General features: G+C 43.5%; 1 protein-coding gene across 1 annotated transcript in view; it reads right to left on the reverse strand.

Annotated features, from left to right (window-relative positions):
- Nucleotides 1-12799, reverse strand: part of xkr6b (XK, Kell blood group complex subunit-related family, member 6b) — a 38060-nt gene extending 25261 nt beyond the window's left edge. Inside the window, exon 1 of the mRNA XM_084030924.1 lies at nt 12048-12799. Within this exon, the coding sequence (XP_083887050.1) occupies nt 12048-12616 (569 nt within the window). The 5' untranslated portion in view covers nt 12617-12799. The remainder of the gene's footprint in view (nt 1-12047) is intronic.
- Between the last annotated feature and the right edge of the window lie 5657 nt (nt 12800-18456).

The following is an 18456-nucleotide window of genomic DNA, read 5'->3' on the forward strand; positions in this document are numbered from 1 at the left end:
CCACGGTCCAAGGGTTTTAAAGCATAGCTTAGTTTCCTGTTCTATTTTGAAAGGTTACTCTCCTCGTGTGTCATGTTTGGTTTTTACTTCCTGCCTGTGTTGATGAGTTGATCAGCCTCTTGTGTATTCAGGCCGTGTGTTTCTGGCGTCAGGTTGTTTGGTATAAATGTTCCTTTTTTCTTGTGTTTAGCACACAAGTTTTCTTTTGGATAAACTCCTATAACCTGCCCGCTGTTGGACTCCCACTTGTAAATTACCTTAATCACTCAACCTGCCGCTCTTCAATTCTTTTTTTTGTGTTTGGGTCTGAACCTCCTTCCAGAGATTGTGACATAAAAACTGCAAACGCAGAAGAAATACACGGCCAAGTAGTCGGTTCTCCGTCGGCACAAAAGCTTCTTCTACACAAATCAGAATTGAAAAATCGTCGTCCTCATTCCAGATGAAAGGAAAGACTCATTCATTGTGGTTAACGATTTACAAAGATTTATATTCTACAAGAAACACAGCATAATGTAAATGAATCACTGTCATTAATGATTAATGTCGAGATTCGTCTTAATAAGGAGGGACTTCAAAGCTGTCTACCAACTGTACGTCTTTGAATCAGAAGCAAACTTCAGCTAAATATTTAGTTCATGGTTACACACCGGGTGCAGCAGAGGTCATGCCCTCTGGATTTGGAGGGGGATGTTGGAGTTAAAGCAACCCGTTGACTTTTGTTGGAAATCCGGTTATTTGCCATTTCATGCCAGTTTGTCAGATCCTTTTGTTGAATTGCTTTTAAAAAATCTGCTCACATGAGCCAAGTATTTTGACAAAAACAACACAAACTTAAAATGTCCCGTTTAAAGTGTATCAATGCCAATGTATTGGTCTAATTAAAATTAGGATTGAAGGCCTAAAAAGAGAGAGTCCTGGATGAAAATGTAAGAAATGTACACTAAACCCCGAGGTGAGATAACCTTTTGTGATTTAAGCCATTTCTGATTCATTTTGATTCCCAAATGACAAAAAACGGAGAAAAACTATTGTTTTTGTATGCAAATTCTTGAGCACATTTAGAAATAAACATGTAAATTAGCATAAACATTACATTTGAAATGAATCTCACCCTTTGGCAGCCCAGTGGTTGAGAATATAAGCTGTGCTCGATGATCCTCTGAACTCAAGTCTTGATGAGAATCTGCCTCGAGGTCTCATTTGGGGTTCGATTACTCCAGGTGCACACTGAACACTGGAGCGTAAAACCATCACTGTGCAGATTTGACATCTGCTGTGAGCCTGTGGTGCATGACAGTGCTGCATGTTGCTCCATGTTTTGTTACATTCACTTGTCTTCAAAGAGCAGAGATTTGTGCCCAGTGGGAAGGTGAGAGAGGGAGTAAAGCTCGACCATGCCAAAAAAGACAAAGAGCAGTCTGGAATCTCTCGTGGCAGTGGTAGTATTCCCAGAGAACAACGGTTTCTCTCTCGGACATAAATGGTTTGGAAAAAACCTCAAAGTCCTGCACAGAAAACCACATATCAATACAAGTCCCAAATAAACGAGTAAACAGACAAACATCTGACTTCTTGATTTTGAATTCCCAAGGACTCTGCAGTGCAGAAGAAAAAAAAATCCTGTATTGTTTAGTTTTTTTTTTCTTCCCCTGCCGAACCCAAATGTTAAGCTTATTTCAAAAGGCTCCATATTAAACGTCCCGCTAATCTTGGCGCGTTCTACATAAAAACTCCACAGAGCATAAATCCATTTATTTTAAATCCACTCAAACGTGAGGGGAGGCAAACATAGAAAGCCGTCTTCAAATGTTCAGGTTGAAAATTGCCCTTGTTTTAAAGGAAGCACGGGGAGACGTGTTTGACCTGTCAGAACGCATTGAGGTTAAAACGTGTCGCCGTCCGGGCATGAGCGGTCTGGGAAACACTGCAAATGTAGCAAACCGGCTCTGTTTGTGTCCCTTTTTAAAGGTGCAACATACGAGACACAGGAGTCAACACGGGAGAAGCTCAGACAACAACACACACAGAGGGAGAGCGACTTAAACTCTCCGTTACACTTTATCTTCACATGGCAAAGAGCGGTTTGCTGCGATGATCTGAATGTCATTCTTTAATTTATCATGGCTAAATGTATTAATTACAATTAGCTTTAGCTGCAATAGCGATATTTATGGTGTGTTTTTTGTTGTTTCTTCCAAACTTGTACTCCATATGGAGGCAATGGAGTCGCGGCAGCAGCTTTTTTTAAACGGTCATGTCCCTTAAAAGAATACTGGACTAATCCACTCAGACACGGTGGCTGAAAATATCTCACTGACTCCATTTCATCCGGAAACCACTGCAGATAAAGCAGAAAGCAGAACAATGTGCATCCACATCTTATGTGGCAAATACTAAATACGCCTTGCATTCTAGAAATCCATGTGGTTGTATATGTATATATATATACAGTTATGACAGATGGACAGAACACTTTGTAATTTCTGCTTTGAAAATGCAACATAAAGGAAGTTTTCCAGCTTGCTGTTTTTCAAAATGACGTGCGCTAATGAGGCTTTGAACCCGTAATAATCTGATTAAAAACGTGACACCGTGTCTTTATGGAGAGCCGAACTTTCGCGAATGTCAACGCGTCAGATGTTTCACACGATACCATACGAGATGAGTCACGCGCTTCTCGACTCGCTCGTCGTAGCATACGGCCCGAAGAACATTCACACCTCCTGTACATGCGTTCACACTCGCATTCATTTGCATACATACACGTTTAGACGCATGTATGCGTACGCAGGAGGAGCGCAGAGGCAGGTGGTTGAAGTGACACTTTTTTTCTGGTGTGTTTGTACGGTGTAGCGGCGGCAGAGTGACATCAGTTAACTCTTGTTGCTTTTGCCTGAGTGCACAAATACCCTGAGAGGCCTAAGGCATGCAGGCTGTTATATGTAATCCACTCTGAGGGCAAACAGGGAGCGAGGATGCAGTGGAAACAAAGGAAAAGATGAGGGCCCTGGTGAGATCCCGTTTTTTTATGACCGAAAATAAAACCAACACGAATTGCAAGAATGCAAATCGGTTTGCACAAACTATTACGAATATTTCAACTTTCAGGATATATGCTGATTTCATTTGTTGTCCAGAGTTAGAGAAGAAGTTAGATACCAAATCTGCGCCAAGAGATGGTTAGCTTAGCTTAGCTTAGCATAAATGCTAGATATAAGGGGGGAAACGGCTAGTCTGATTCTGTCCAAACGTAAATAACGTAAATAACCAACTCGCACCTCTCCAATCTAACTACCGCTAATACTCACATGATCACACGTACTCATCCGCTCGCTAATATCCGTTAGCCGATGATCTGTTGACACAATTACTGATGATAGAAGTTCTTCTAATTTACTCCTTCACGTTTGCTTGTTAATGGATGTCTGAGGAGGGAAAAAAAACAACCTGTAGAGGTGTATTTGACTCAGTTCTCAGTCTGTCACAGTGTTTGCATGCTTTTGTCATTTCTTCTCATTCACATTAGCATGGTGACAGCCGGTTCAGTGAGCCGAGACAACCTGCACACTCAGCACAACGGCACCGTTTCTTTGTGAAAGTGCTCCTTTTGGCTTTTTCGCAGGCGGCACGTCTTCGCGTTGCTCATTTCTCAGCGAGTGTAACAGCTCACTAAGCAGCGTATCACCATGCGAAGACGAGACTGAGAAGAGACTACCGCGGAAAAAACCCTGCGAGTGTGACACTGCGAGCGCAGGGGAACTAACGGGGGCTGTTCAATTATTTATAAGCAGAGATTGTCTGTTTATCAAACTGACGCCTGGAGCGTCGACCGTGATTACACTCAAACAATGGTGGTCTTCTCGGGAGCGCTGCTGATGCAGCTTCCAAGACGGAGCTCAGATATGAATAAAAGCCCAAAACGGCATCGAGAAGAGCTGTGAAGTGTGTCTGTGTGTATTTTCAGAAAAGTGTAAACATATTATTTTTAATTAGTTGTTGGGTAACAATTTGATTGTATTTCTGTTTACTTGCTTTTTGGAGAAGAGTTATAGCTCAAAACTACATCATAGAGTGCTATACATGATGTAATCGTGGTTTTATCTAAGTCTTAGATAAATCAGCTGGCCAGTATGTATATTCTTCTCTAAATTATAATGAAATGTGCATTAGACTGGCATTTTTCTAGCTTCTAGTTATTTAGATATTATTGGTTACATAGTTATTGGTTACTAACTGGTGTAAGCATGCATCATATTTTGTTTTCCAGTAAAATCTAAAAAGCTTAAATAGGCATTTTTCATTTCAGCCCGACTTTACAGCAGCATTGAAGTTACTTTTGTCCACCGCTGTCACACAAACTCCCAGCAAAGAGCCATCACACTATATCAGGCTACGTTCTTATGGCTGTCTGCTGAGCAAGCAATTGCCTACTCGAGTGGAAACGGAGCATCGTGGCCATCCCACTGGAGACCTTCCATAATCTCATTGCATGTTTCTGTGCAGAATTGCATTCGCCTTTAATTTATTGGGGGTTTTTTTAGAAGATGTTTGATATTAAGTCAAGTTCTTACTCTATTTATTCTTAGTTTGTGCTTCCAGATCATTTGGAAATATATCTGTCTCTTTTAATTCCTAAATGTCTCCACCTACCACTTGTTTTCTTCCCCCTCACGCTGGGTAGTTTGTGTACAACTAGCTTATGTGATCTCCTGGGCAGCTGAGTGCAGCTTCCCGCAATAAACCAATATTGTTTTGACGTGAGCTGAAAAGTGGCTGACAGCCGGCACGGCGTTGCACCGTCGGGCTGATTGGGATCTGCAATACTCTCAACCCTTTCATAATAAAGGAGTCATTTGATTCAGTGGTCGTATCAACATCTTATTCAATGCGCCTTTAAAGACCCTTCAAATGCTGGTTAAAACATCTCCTCTTTGTAGCAGCTTGTATTGATTTTGACTATTGTGTGTACTCTGTTCAACAGACCATAAATAAGTGTCGGCGAAAAAGCTGCAAATCCAAACGAATGCCATGCAGTGTGAGAGGGGAGCTGTTAAGCCACAGGTTGACTCGTGAACCGAGGTGTAACAGTTTCCTGCAGAAATGAGACGTTTTGTCAGACGGAGGGAGCAGGAGGACAACGGAATGTGGGCGATCTGAAAATGGGCTCTGTGGGGAGTAAAAGATGGGTGGTACGGCAGGATGAAGAGAGGGCGGGGGGGGGGAGGTGTTGGAGTTGTTATGGGGCAGGAGCCAGATGCTCCAGTTTCCTTGACGGAAATGGAGGTCAAGTGCAGCTTTATGCGAAGGCAAGACGGGGAGTGCGGCATAGACATAAAAAGAAAGATGGAGGAGAGGGAGGTGGCATGATGGCTCTAACTAGTGGTAAGGGACAGAGCATTTGAGCCGAAAGCCCGATTCTTCTAACGGCAGCAAATAAGCAGAGGATGAGATGGCGCAGAGGAAGTGTGGTGTCTCCTTCCAGGATGGATGGTGGAGGATAAAAGGCTTTATGAGGGGCCTAAGAACGTTAATAGGTGTAAGTGATAGGGAGGGATAAAAATAAAAACATATGTTAACTTCGCCAGGAGGAGAGATGATAATGTGGTGGTTTGAGCTTACGGAGAGCACTAATGGATTGAGAGAGTGTGCGGGGAGAACCCACGATGATCTCAAATAGTACGTCTGGGAGTGTGGGCCTCACCTACTTCAGGAGAAAGATAAATACATATTAGGAGTACAACTATTCGGCTGCGGGTTTCCCGATGAAAAACAACCTTTGCGTGCCAGCATTTCAGCTCACACCGGATCTCCTCTGGGTCCAGGTAATGATTTTCTCTGAGCAGGATGCGCAATGGACTACAGTGAAGAAAAATGTGCATCACACAAGATGCAGAAAGTGTTTGCTGTGAGCGCTTCTAAGGGAAGGAAGAGTTGCAGTACGGCAGATTTAGATTTTTGTTTGGAGAATGGAAATAATAGACTGTAGGGAGGATTGAGAACACAACAGAACTAGAAGCCGCCGTGAACAGAAAACAGACTTCAAAGTCAATAAACCTTCAACTATAAAAATACAATTTAAATCTAAAAAGTAAGAGCCAGCTTAAAAGGATTTGAATGACAAAACCAAGTCTGTCTCTCGATACTTTCTGACCTCCCTGCGACGTCTGTGCACTCCAGCACATTGGTTGCTACTGACGACTGAAATTGAAAAGATTTTTTTATTTTTATTAAATGGTCGTAATTTCATCCACAGCTGTGCAGTTTTTTTTAGCAAACATCGCTCAAAATCGCTTTTTCGGGACTACTTTCATCTGTGGATTAATACACATGAAATGCTCTTGTGAATATTTCTGGCAGGCAAAATGCTGTTTGTGGAATTGAGTCAAAAATAAACTCCGGTGCCCGCTTGTTTATCATCTGAAAAAAAAAATGTCACAAATATGGTGTAACTCACTGATGTGTTTTTAATGGTTTTAATCTGTGTACTCTAAGGGAAAGTGTGCAGGAGATGACTTTTCATGAAATGAGAGAGCCAGAGGAAGGTGAGAGGAGTTCTCTCTGATCCGATCGCCTAAAGAAACAGGACATGGAAATATCTAATTCTGCCAAGGACCGTGTGTTTGGGTGTCCGTGAGCAAGAGAGAGGCCGTGATGTGAGACCGGGGTGTATATAAAAAAACAGCTACTCTCAACTCCCCCTGAGGTGTGGTTTGTGTATGTGTGCGTACACATATGTATGTGACCTGCATGCAAATCGCTGTCTGGTAAGCCATCTGCCCGTGTGCTTAGTATTCCTCCGTGAGTGCCAGCCTGCCTCTGTCTGTTGACCGGCGTTGAGAGGCAGCAGGGATGTAACATCGGGGGCCTTCGGGCTTCTGCTACAAAATATTGTTTTGCTCAGGAGGCAGACCCGAGGCGGTTAAATCAAGCATCATCATAGGCTCTTTATCCCCATTCATTGTCCCTGCTCTGGACTTAAGAGCTCTCGGCAGTAACAGCCGGCGTCCACGCTTGCTGAAATGGGACTGCAATCAGCTAGCATGTTAACTACTCATCTATTTAGGGTTTTACCCTTACATACTGTACACGAGCTCGCCAACAACACTCTGTTATGATGCATGATGGATTAATAGTGTCAATAGTGCATCTGTCTGTTCATTACGATGTGGAACATTTTGAATCCAAGCAAACAGCATGCTGAATGAAACATTTTCCAGCAATCGTCTCTAATTCAATAACTCAGCTTGAACTCCAATCCTGATGACTGAACCAAAAACAGCAATTGAGTCCCCTCAGATTTTTTTTCTTCTGCCATTTGAAAGAAAATGAAGCACATATTTCCGTGTCCTTTGAGGCTTTCTGTCTTTTTACCCCTCGCTGCGACGCGTTCCAGAGAAATGCCGGCTTTTCCTGCGTTCTGATTGGCTCCCCCCGTCACATAATTGGGGGTTTTCTTAGAGCACTGGGATAAAGGTTTGTCCCCTGTTATCAGGGCTAATGAGAAAATGAGTAGTATAACACTGATATGTTCCAGAGCTGCACTGGAGGTTTAATGTGGTGTCTGCAAATAATGCACAACACAGTCGGATGTGTATCTTAATAAAGATGTGTTTTCATCTTTTGTTCAGTGCATTTGAGGAACTGGGGTTCCAAGTATTTTTATGTGTTTCTTATAAAAATGAAGTGTGCAAACATCAAAACACTCCAATTTGTTTTTCATATGTCTTTGCAACAATAGGAAACAATTGGATTTCTTCTCCCCCAGAATTATTTACTCTGCCAGCAAACTGAATAAGCAGCCCAGAGCCAGCCAGTCAATCAGTTACATCCTTCTCTCCAAAAAGACTTTAGCGGGGACGAAATGTTCCCATCTTTCGCCATTTTAAACTCTCAATACATAATTATATGGATTGTCACCAATTCATCCAAGCCTTCATTTTCCCTCTTTCACCTTGTCAGCTGTTTTTTTCCTTGACAGGGCGGCTGGTTGCTTTGTATCATCTCAACGTCTTGCCTCACTGCGTGTACAAATCTTTTTTTGGCAACTACTGGCAGCCCAGCCAGCCAAGAGAGGCTTTTGACGACTCCTTCCCAGTCTGTATTAATATTAACCAGACTAGGAAACCGAGGCAGATGTCAACCATGAGGCGGTTTTCCGCGGGCTGTTCGGTGTTGAGCTTGCTGTTGTTCTGGCTTACAGTGTAATCCGAGCATCAGAAGTGTGGTGTGAAAACATCTTGTACATTTGCAAGGGAGGGAGTCCCCACTTCCATGTCTGCTGCAGCACTGGAGAATCCCTTGACAGTCCCTACAAATATGCAAGATTAGAAATGTAACACTGTGAATTGCATTTTGGCACTTAACTGGAATGTATTATGTTTGTATATGCTGTCAAACAAGCAGTAACACAACATACGTTATCATAGACACAATGTAACATCATGTAAGAAACAGTAATTAGCATATATCCACTCAAATGGTACAAAAACTTAAACTAGCAGGGCCATCATTTTAGTGCTGTTATAAAAGAATGAAGTCTCGGTTTACCCTTCCATGAACACAAGAGTCCAAACGTGCACTTAATGCTGACGTCTCATTTCAGAATATCCAAACATGACCCATATCTTCTGGATAAAATCGTCATTGTGGTTCGTGTTGCATTCGTCTGGGAGATCGTATGAGTATAAATCAATACAGACTCCCATGTACACGCAGCGTACAATACTGTAAAGCTGTGTGACGTTAAAAATACCAGTAAAATGCATGAACAGCTTTAAAAGTCAGAATTTCAGCACTGGACAGCTCCCGGGTCTTGCTCAATGCATCTAATCTTATCTATCTATCTATCTATCTATCTATCTATCTATCTATCTATCTATCTATCTATCTATCTATCTATCTATCTATCTATCTATCTATCTATCTATCTATCTATCTATCTATCTATCTATCTATCTGTCTATCTATCTGTCTATCTGTCTATCATTTAGTTTAGTCATTTAGTGTTAGCATGTTGAAATCTGTAGTCAGTGTTTTATTTGGAGGTTATTCTTCCCGTTCTTTATTCTGAGAAATAAAAGCTCTACAGACCAAATGTGATGTCGAGCTGCAGACAGCTCAGTGGTTAGTAGCTGCCTCCGGAGTGCTGAGATGTTGATCAGTATTTGAGAAGCTGCTGAAAATGTCCCATTATACAATATCGTCACCTCCAACTGTAACAGAGAAGAAGAAGAAGACGACGACACCCCGTCGAATTCTCCTGAGATTTCCCAACAACAAAGCGCTTCCAAAAACTTTGCACGTGGATTTCAAAGACGGGCGCCGTTCCCTTTTTCAGTCAGATGCTAATTTGGGTTTTACACTGATTAAGCTGTCCGTCGTACCGACGGGAGACCTCTGTGTATGTGTGATCCACCGTGTGCCTGAGCGCACGTGAGCGGAATCTCTAAGGCTTGAGGGGACACCGTCAGCGGGGGGGGATTACAGATGGGAGAGGGATCCTCCCCGTTCTGTCAACAATTAACAAGGAGATGAGTGCAAAACAAGCCCGGTGATTTTGTCACCGGCTCGGTCCTCAGGTGCGCGGAGGGGAAGGCGGCAAATTGAATGTAGAAAATGAAAATAGGAGCAAATAATGAGACATGATGAGGCGGTGTTTTGACTCCTGTCAGCACTTTCAGCTTGTTTTCTTATATTAACGAAGGCGAAACATTTCACAAGCTGATCCTGTATAGCGTCTTGTTACCGACGCTGAAGAATGGCAGTTGCTTTGAAAACCTGTCATGGAAAATGATCATTTAGTCCCCACATTGTGGCAGAATACTAGAGATGGCACAGTCAGACAACGTATTGCACCATGACGGAAGTAAACCCTAAAACGAGCAAGGCAGCAGTGTTTTAATATATATCGCACCCCATAAGAAAATGGAACATGGTAATATTATGCTACCCGTTGGCAGTGTGGCCTCTCACAGCGGCTAATGATCTCCATATCAAGTGTTAGCCCGGCGGATTTGAGGTTGTGAACTCTCACTAAGCTGACAAGAGCAGCTTTTGACCCTCAACCCCCGGAACCAGCAACCAGGCGGATCATGTCCGAAGGGAGACAGTGACCTGACAATGATCCCTCGCCCCGGGCTTTGTGCCGTCACAACATACCGACAACACATTATGCTTACTTGAGTTCCTTTTAAGCAAGTTTCCACGCACTCTTTTACTTTAATTTAGTTTGATTTAGCCATCCTGTTTGGGCCAATTTCTAATATTTCCAGTCAGGGTGCTTTCTATGGCTCCTCTGGAACTTTGCTGTCTTATATCTTGTTGTTTTAATACATATCACATGTTACTGATCATACAGACTAGATATAGCGTGTTATTTTGTGAGTTATTGGATGGAATTTGTTACCTCCAGTCATTTCCAGTCATTATAATGGAGCTAAGCTAACCTGCTCCTTGCTGTAGCTTCATGGTGAACATAAAGTACATCCTACAAGTGAGACATGACATAACACACACACACACACACACACACACACACACACACACTGCTTCATCCTGTCCACTGATGCCACAGGAAGCTGTCTCTTGTACAACAGAGCTTATAGGCATCCATGAGATGCTCTCAGTGTATCAACCACAAACGACGTGTGCGAGCAACAGTTCCCAGCACTCTCCATATTTCCCACATACAGATGTGTGAGCAAAGTAATCAATTGAGCCACGGTAGAGTAAATACACTGGAGCCAACACGACTGCAGCCAATCAATATAACAGCCTTCAGGTGTCGCTCAAAATGAGTCGGACGAGGAATGCAGAGTGGATTGGGTCATTCTGGGGGAAAACCCGCCTCGACAGGGGATGCACCTGTGTGCAGCTACGAAATTGAACTCTGCACATGAGTGTGGGATGCTCTTTTGGAGGCCACATGGAAATAAGTCTACATTGGGAGCGTGGGATAGGTCAAACTAGATGAGAAGGTTTGGGTTTATTTAGCCTGTAGCACAAATGTTCTCATGCATTAGACCACAATCATGTCATGGGTCGTGGTGAGGAGGAGAGGCAGCTGTCAAGCACGAGTAACAGAATCGGGGGTCTCAGTGTGTGATGCATAAAAACATTACAGACGTCGAGGAAAAAGAGAGCAGAGCAGAGCAGCCGCCATGCGTTACTTTCCCCCCATTAAATGCCAGCCACTGCGTCTGGCTGCACCAAAACAACGAGCTCCGACAGAACAGCCCGAACGGAGTACATACGCTGCGCGCACCACTGGCACATTTTACTACTTGCTGTAGCTACATGTCACAGATTGCGCGCAGACGCGTAAGCCCCCAGTGCACCCCCCCAAGCATCCGTTTTGTATGACCAAAAAAAAAAAAAAAAAAAGCGGATTTGAGGACCAGAGATGTCGAGCGTCGCAGAGGATTCGATGACATCATGTCTGTGGAGGCGAAGATGTAGTTTTGTGGGCCTTGAAAACAGATGTCCGTCTGGCCTCTAGTTGCAGAGTTTGATGCGGGGAGGGAGAGCGGGTGAATCGAGGCGACGGTGCCTGACTCACACTCAGACACGCACACACTCACGCGCACACACTCACGCGCACACACACACACACACACACACAGGTTTTTCGGCTGCTACCTGCTACCTCTTTGAACAAATAGCCCTCTTCCCTCCCCACACAAGCGCAATGGCGCACTGTGATGAAACAATCGCGGACTGTGCGGTGTCTGTGCAGCTGCATAGCAGTTTGATTTTTGGCCGAGGGCACGAGGAACTGCTTCGAACGTATGTTGGAAAACGCGAACAGGGGGCATGTGTGACACCACATAGTGGAGAGAGTGCGAGGCGAGCGTAATGGCATCACCACGGTGCTACTTTTCACCCCAGTCATGTACACAACGACGGGTTATACCAGGTGACAGCCGAGGGGAGGTGAGAGGGCTGAGTGAATGGATGGAGAGTGAGAGCAGCTGCAAACGCCGTGCTTTTGGGGGGTTTTGGATTGATTCTTTTGAAAGAAAAGATAAACTGAAAGTTTGTCTTACCTCCACACTTGTCCCAACTGAAAGATGTGTATGACGGTCTGCCAGACCCAGACAGAGAGGCGACAGCACCTGTCTCTCTGCAGACTGGCCGTGGCTCTACGGCTACTCAGCCCCTCGACGGAGCCCAGTCCGCCGCCAGTGTAATCCTGCACAAACCACCTGAAGCTCAGGATCTGGACCAGAACCGAGGGCACCAGCACGAAGAACAGGGTCAGGCCTGACCACAGGAAGTCCTGCTTGTGGTAATAGTCGATGGCCAGCCACAGATCGGTCCCCACGTCCCAAAAAAAGACCAGCAGTGCCAGGATGATCCACAGGCAGTCCAGCCAGAGGCGCTCCTCCTGCGGTGGCCGCGCCGCATCTCTCCCCTTCCCCTTCCCCTTCCCCCGGAGGTAATGCAGGCAGGCGCTCCGGCAGCCCCAGTAGCACGACGAGGTGTTGCAGCAGTGGCAGATGTGGAATGAGCTGCTGTTCCGTGTGTCGTCCTCTCCCGTCCCGACCACCTCGTCCAGGTTGTGCAGCTGGGCGAAACCGGTGACGACCCCGCGACCATCGGATTTCGCTGCCATCTTTCCCTCTGATGTTCCCACCTCCTCCGGCTTCCGGGGTTCGTGACGACACTTCCCTGACACCTGTTTTGCACCCCAAATGTTGGAGCCATCTAAAAGCGGGGTGTCAGCGCGTCGCCGTCGCTCACTCGGTCCCCGGATAGCGCGCCAGTGGCGCCACGGACGCAGCGCATCTCGTCTCGCGTTCCCTCTGACTAACTGCGACGCCGACGCGAATCTAATCTACAAAATGCACACAAATTGAATTTGGAACTCACGCATCCAACTGTGGTCGACCACTTCGTACCTGTGCATCAGTCTCTCACTCCGCTGCGCAGTTGTTTCCCCTCTCTGCAGCTCTCCTCCAGCTGCAAGCTGAGTGCCATGCAGACCGTCCCTCCACTGTCCCACCCCGACGTTATTCATCCCCTCCACCTCTCCCTCTCTCTCTCCCTGTCTCTCTCTCTCTCTCTCTGACACACACACACACGCGCACACACACCGGATCTCCCTCTCAGCGTGGTTGCCATCTAGTGTCTCGTTTTGAAGCCCCCAAAAATATGCGGGAGAGGGCTGCATGATGTAATGCAACATGGCTCACCACCACCAAAGGAAGTCTTTCCTGTTGTTTGTACATTTGAGTCAGACACAGTGACACATGTGTGGGGTCACTTTTTGTAGATGGGAGGTGGAACAAAAACAAAAGCTCTCCTACCGACGAAAAGAGCATCACACGACCGGTTTATTGCTCTATAGAGTTTATACCATGTGCTTAAAAAAAGACATTTCCTGGAACTATATTTTTGTTAGAATACTTATGATATATATTATTTTTTTAAAGAAACTAGACATTTCTACCAACCTCCATGAATAATACTAATGGCGCGACAAAAGAGCAATATACTGTATAGGCAGCTTCAAAAAGACGTCTAATTGATCTATAGGTGAGATCTATATTGTCTAGAATGGTTGCTAAGAGACATGTTGGAAGTCGAGGCGTTGAGCTTTTACTGAAAAGTGACTGTTTCTCCTCCGGCAGCATGCGCCAGTGAAGCTCCCTGCAGGCTCAACAGCACTGTGATTAGACTGAGCCCACGGAGCTGCCACGCAGGGTCATATCCAGTGTGAGATTGATTGGCTCATGCATGTCCTTTTCTTTCACTGGATCTGAACGGGAGCTGTCCAGTGCTGAAATGGTGCTGAAGCGATACAACTCTCAAACAGCCTTTTTTGAGGGGAAATAAGAACAGGGTCAAATGTCAACACTTGTGTCACCTTTAAGATGCACACCTAAATTCAGTTAAACAAATAAAAAAACTGCTTTGAATACCTGATTTGTGTCTTATATTTCATATGTTTTACCTAAAATCACATCTTCTCCTTCTCTCTCGTTGAAAAATCTGTAAACATGTTTTGTGTATCAGCAGGTGGATGGGGAAACAACTTCCTGGTGTCAAATTCTGCACATCATTCTGTACAGTGAAGCTCAGATATCCGAGTGACAACAAACAAAATACATGTTGTTATTATTATTATCATCATGTTCACCTCTGCTGGTTTCGTCATGACAAATCACATAGGAGCAAAATGTCGACACATGAGGAAAAGCTTGACTAGTTTGCAGGCTTTCCTCTCTCTCTCTCGGACGGCCAGGGTAAGAAATACCGTTGGACCAGTGAGATGGAGCCCAGAGCTACATTAACTCACTTAATTATGTCCGATTGGGTTCGTTGAACCAGGTCTTCTCTGGTTTCACACCAAAACACCCATATGTTTTCTCCCATTATAATATACCTTACAACAGCTATGGGCCGGGGGTTCACTGATGGGCCTCATCTAGTGGTCTGCAGAGGTACTGCCTAAGAGTCAGATACATTTGATTTTAATCTAATCATTTACAAAGCATTTTTTTATCTGAATGCACTCAATAATTCACATAAATATATATAGTAATTCAAACAGAACCTAATTTCACTGTTACATTTGAATATCACCATGAAGGTTAGTAAACACCACAACACTATCTGTGTGTACTTTATATCATAACAGTTATTACTGAAGCTATCACAGAAATGACCATAATCTGCAAAAAATGTGTTATGTCCCCGCAGGTCTACATCTTGTAAGCTTCAAATCAAGATTTGCCTTTGTGAATTGTGACTTCTTTATCTATCGGGGACAGTAAGCAGTGGGGGAGTCTGTTCTTTGTTTCAAAAGTGCAGGAAAAGAAATGAGGGTATATAGTCGTTCCCTCTGGGCCAGAAAAAAAATCTTTAAATATGATCAAATGCACGCAAGAGAGTATGGTATCCTGTTTCATTGGAGTAGCCTTCATCTTCTCTTCTTCCTCACATCTGTTGGCCTCCGCGGTGCCTTTCGAGCAGCACACCAGATGCACACTCAGCTCTAATATCCACAGGAGACAGTAGGCAGTTTATTGCAGCAAAGGCCTCGCAGCAATAAAAACAAAATAATCAAATCAGATCACATCAATTCACATTATAATTCAAGCTAACCTATTTGTCACAAACCGCCTCACAGGGCAACAAACGGGCATTAGTCATTTTAAACGACAACAAACCACGGGCCTAATATGAGTGTGTGAGACAGAGAGAGGTGGGTGAATAGAAAAGAAACGTTAATATAATACAATGCAGGAGTAGAGAGAAGAACTCAGGGGCCTCTTGAGGAAGAGATAAGGATGAATACATCAGACGGCATGTGTGATTTCCACTCATGGACAAGGAACCTGCAGAGGGAGTACTAATACTTTCTCCGTCAGCTTCGCTTAATGTAAATCCTGCATCCTGTGAGCAAAGTGTTCAGGTGGCACAAATCAATGATGCATTGTGGGCAAACCTATTTTATGTTTCGTGCTTCAGAGGGATGACTGTGGAATCAATACCAGTTGTAATGAGAAGTCTTTTTTCCCCCCCAGTTTGTGTGTGTTCCTGCTGCTGAAGTGTTTAGATCACTATGTCACACAAATACTAACCACAACACAAAATAATGTAACGTGTAAAGCAATCAGTGTCATTTATCCGTGTATGCTGACGTCCATGTCGATGGATTTTACAGCTAGGCAAAAGGGAAACTCACCAGAGGTTTGAAAAAGGGGGAGATTTTCAGCAAACCAAAACTGTAGAGGCATGAAACTGAGAAAATATGATTTTATCCGAATGATGACAAGCATCAAAGTCATCATTTACCCCCCATAATGCCCTTTTCAATATAGTTCAAGACATTCTAACGATAAATATCCAACAAAAATGAACATATTACATTTCGCAAGGTTTTGTGGCCAGTTATAGAGGTCATGCATTCAATCTGTTTCTTAATTTGAATGCACAAATCTGTATTTGTGCAAATCTAAGGCAACAAATCACACTTTATTCTGTTCCATTAAATGATCTCAGATTTCTTCTGCATATAAAACAGAGTTCTCAGAAAAAAAGGAAAGAAAACAAGCCCTCAAAACATGAAATATTTACAGCGGCACATTTGTGGCATGTACACAAACTAAATAATGCAAAAAAAGTAATTGGCGATGAATATTTTTCGATAATTACTGTAGCTGTAAATGTCTCAATGTAAAACTCTTTCACGTGACATAAACGTATAAATACAACCAGTAACAGACAATACAGCCTCATTCTGTATTGTCTGTATATGAACCCAAAAGAAAAGCATGACAATTAAATTAATTAAACTGTGATTAATACATTTGTTTGTCTTATTCATTTGATAAGAATTTCCAAACTTTCAGGCAGAGTTAACACAACTAACGCTGGTATTAGACTGTGCACGCACGTGTAAGTCATCATTATCCGGCCCGTGACAGACTGCTCTGATTCACTGGACGTGCCCAAAATAACACCACGTAGCAGAACAAACACCAAGCCATTCAGAACAGAAGGGTGGATGAGACATTGTTTTTATAAGAAATTGAATGATGAGCTTGTACAAAGGGTGTGTGGGCACAAGCTGTCTATCCCTAAAAGCTGCCGGATGATGTTCCAAGAAGCTCAGAGCTCGTGGGGAAAATGTCTCGAGCATTCAGCATTTTGAGACTAAATGATAGCAACCAGATCACAGTTTGACAGTTGCATCCAACGTACTTTCAATGGAACATGTAGTGTTGTGTTTGACGTGTTTATTTATATTCGTATTCCTCCGGGGCACAGTGTGCAGAGAGCGCTACGTCGAGTGTTATCCCTTTAAACATTCAAGATCCTCAGGCAACAGCTTTTTCCTTTAACGCATAAACTCCCAGCTGCTCTTATGATCTTCAAATCTAGACCGGTATTATTTTTTATTACCTCTCTTCTATCAGTGTGAATAGCTTTGATTAATCCAGAAATTAGTTTCTATAATGCAGGAAAGTGCTGTTTGTTTTGAGCTGGGCAATAGTGATGAAGGACATCGTTCAGCTGTTGGGATCCTACATGATTCACTATAGCTCTGATCTGCCTCCTCCTCCCCCCATTCAAAGAGTTCATATCACTGAACTCGACAGAGGTGCAAAACAGCTGAGTTTGGAGGATCAGTCGTCTCCATTAGAGCAACAAACTTTTTGGAGCTCAGACGAGAGAGTTCTGCAGCGTTGCTGATTTTAAATTCAAGATGAAATCATGGCTAAAATGAGCCCCATCATGTACCCATCACACATGTTTTTATACCACCTTGTATGTTATTCTCATTTACCTGCCAAGGGACTGCAGATGTAAATTAGCTAACTCTGAGAAAATACACCGTCCCTGTCAAATAAATAGTCATTCTTAACCTGCAGGTCCCCTCTTCCCTGTGTGTCAGGATACTGAACTTTGGTCCCGTCTGGTGAGTCACTGCTCACTGTGTTAGACCTCAGATCTTGGATTCTGTGCTGCTCTTTTCTCTGGGGCCGTTTGGAGGAACTGGGGCTCCATCTTTCAAGTAACCTTTCCCTCTGCTTGACCAAAGTGCCGACTCTATCATAGTACACATCCTCAGAAGGATTACTGACGTTAACCCCCTCAACCCCTAGCCTACTGCACCAACCTGGCCCTGTCTGCTTGGAACAATGGGAACATTTTTGCATTGGAAATGTTTGATTCAACTTATTTTATTGGAGATCTTAATATTAGATTCACTTTTTTAAATTTTACTGTAATTGCCTTTTCCCCATCTATCTAAGAAGAGATGGGTCTCTTTCTGAAGTCTCCTTTCAGATGCTTTACTCCCCTTAAATTCTCTGGTTTCTTATCAAAACAACACACTCTTTCCTTTATAACAATTAATTCCTCATGATCAAGCAGATTTTCAGGCGTCTTCATTACAGTAAATCAAGGTGTAACTGCATGGGGCCACACAGTCTCTCAAAAAGTACTTCAATGTCACCACCTAGTGTTAGTTTTTGATAATGGTGAGAAGCCTATTTCATGCAGCAGGTGATGAATATGTGATACGTGGACTAACCTAAAAAAATAAAATAAAAGCAGCCTCCAAAGCCTGCACAACGCGAATGTGCAAATGTGACAGTGCCATGGAGGACATATTTTGGCTAGTTTTAATTACATTTGATAACCTATATTTTGTACAAAAATTACAAAACTGTCACGTGACAGATGAAAAGTCTTCAACTCATTCGCGTAACTAGTGGATAATATCGTTTTTGACTTGACTTCTTAGATACTACCTGGATTAATGAGATAAACCATACAGTCATCCTAAATGTGTTGTCTCATCGAGCCCAGTGTTGACGTCATAAACTCACTTTAAATGTAACGTTAATGTTTAAGATCTGAAAGCATGGTTTCCCTTTTTTGGGGAATGTGCTTTACGCAAAGTGACCTGGGCCAAATCACCGACGTCACTTGTTTCCA

The sequence above is a fragment of the Eutrigla gurnardus genome (assembly GCF_963514095.1).
Source record: "Eutrigla gurnardus genome assembly, chromosome: 16".
In the NCBI taxonomy this organism is placed as follows: Eukaryota; Metazoa; Chordata; class Actinopteri; order Perciformes; family Triglidae; genus Eutrigla; species Eutrigla gurnardus.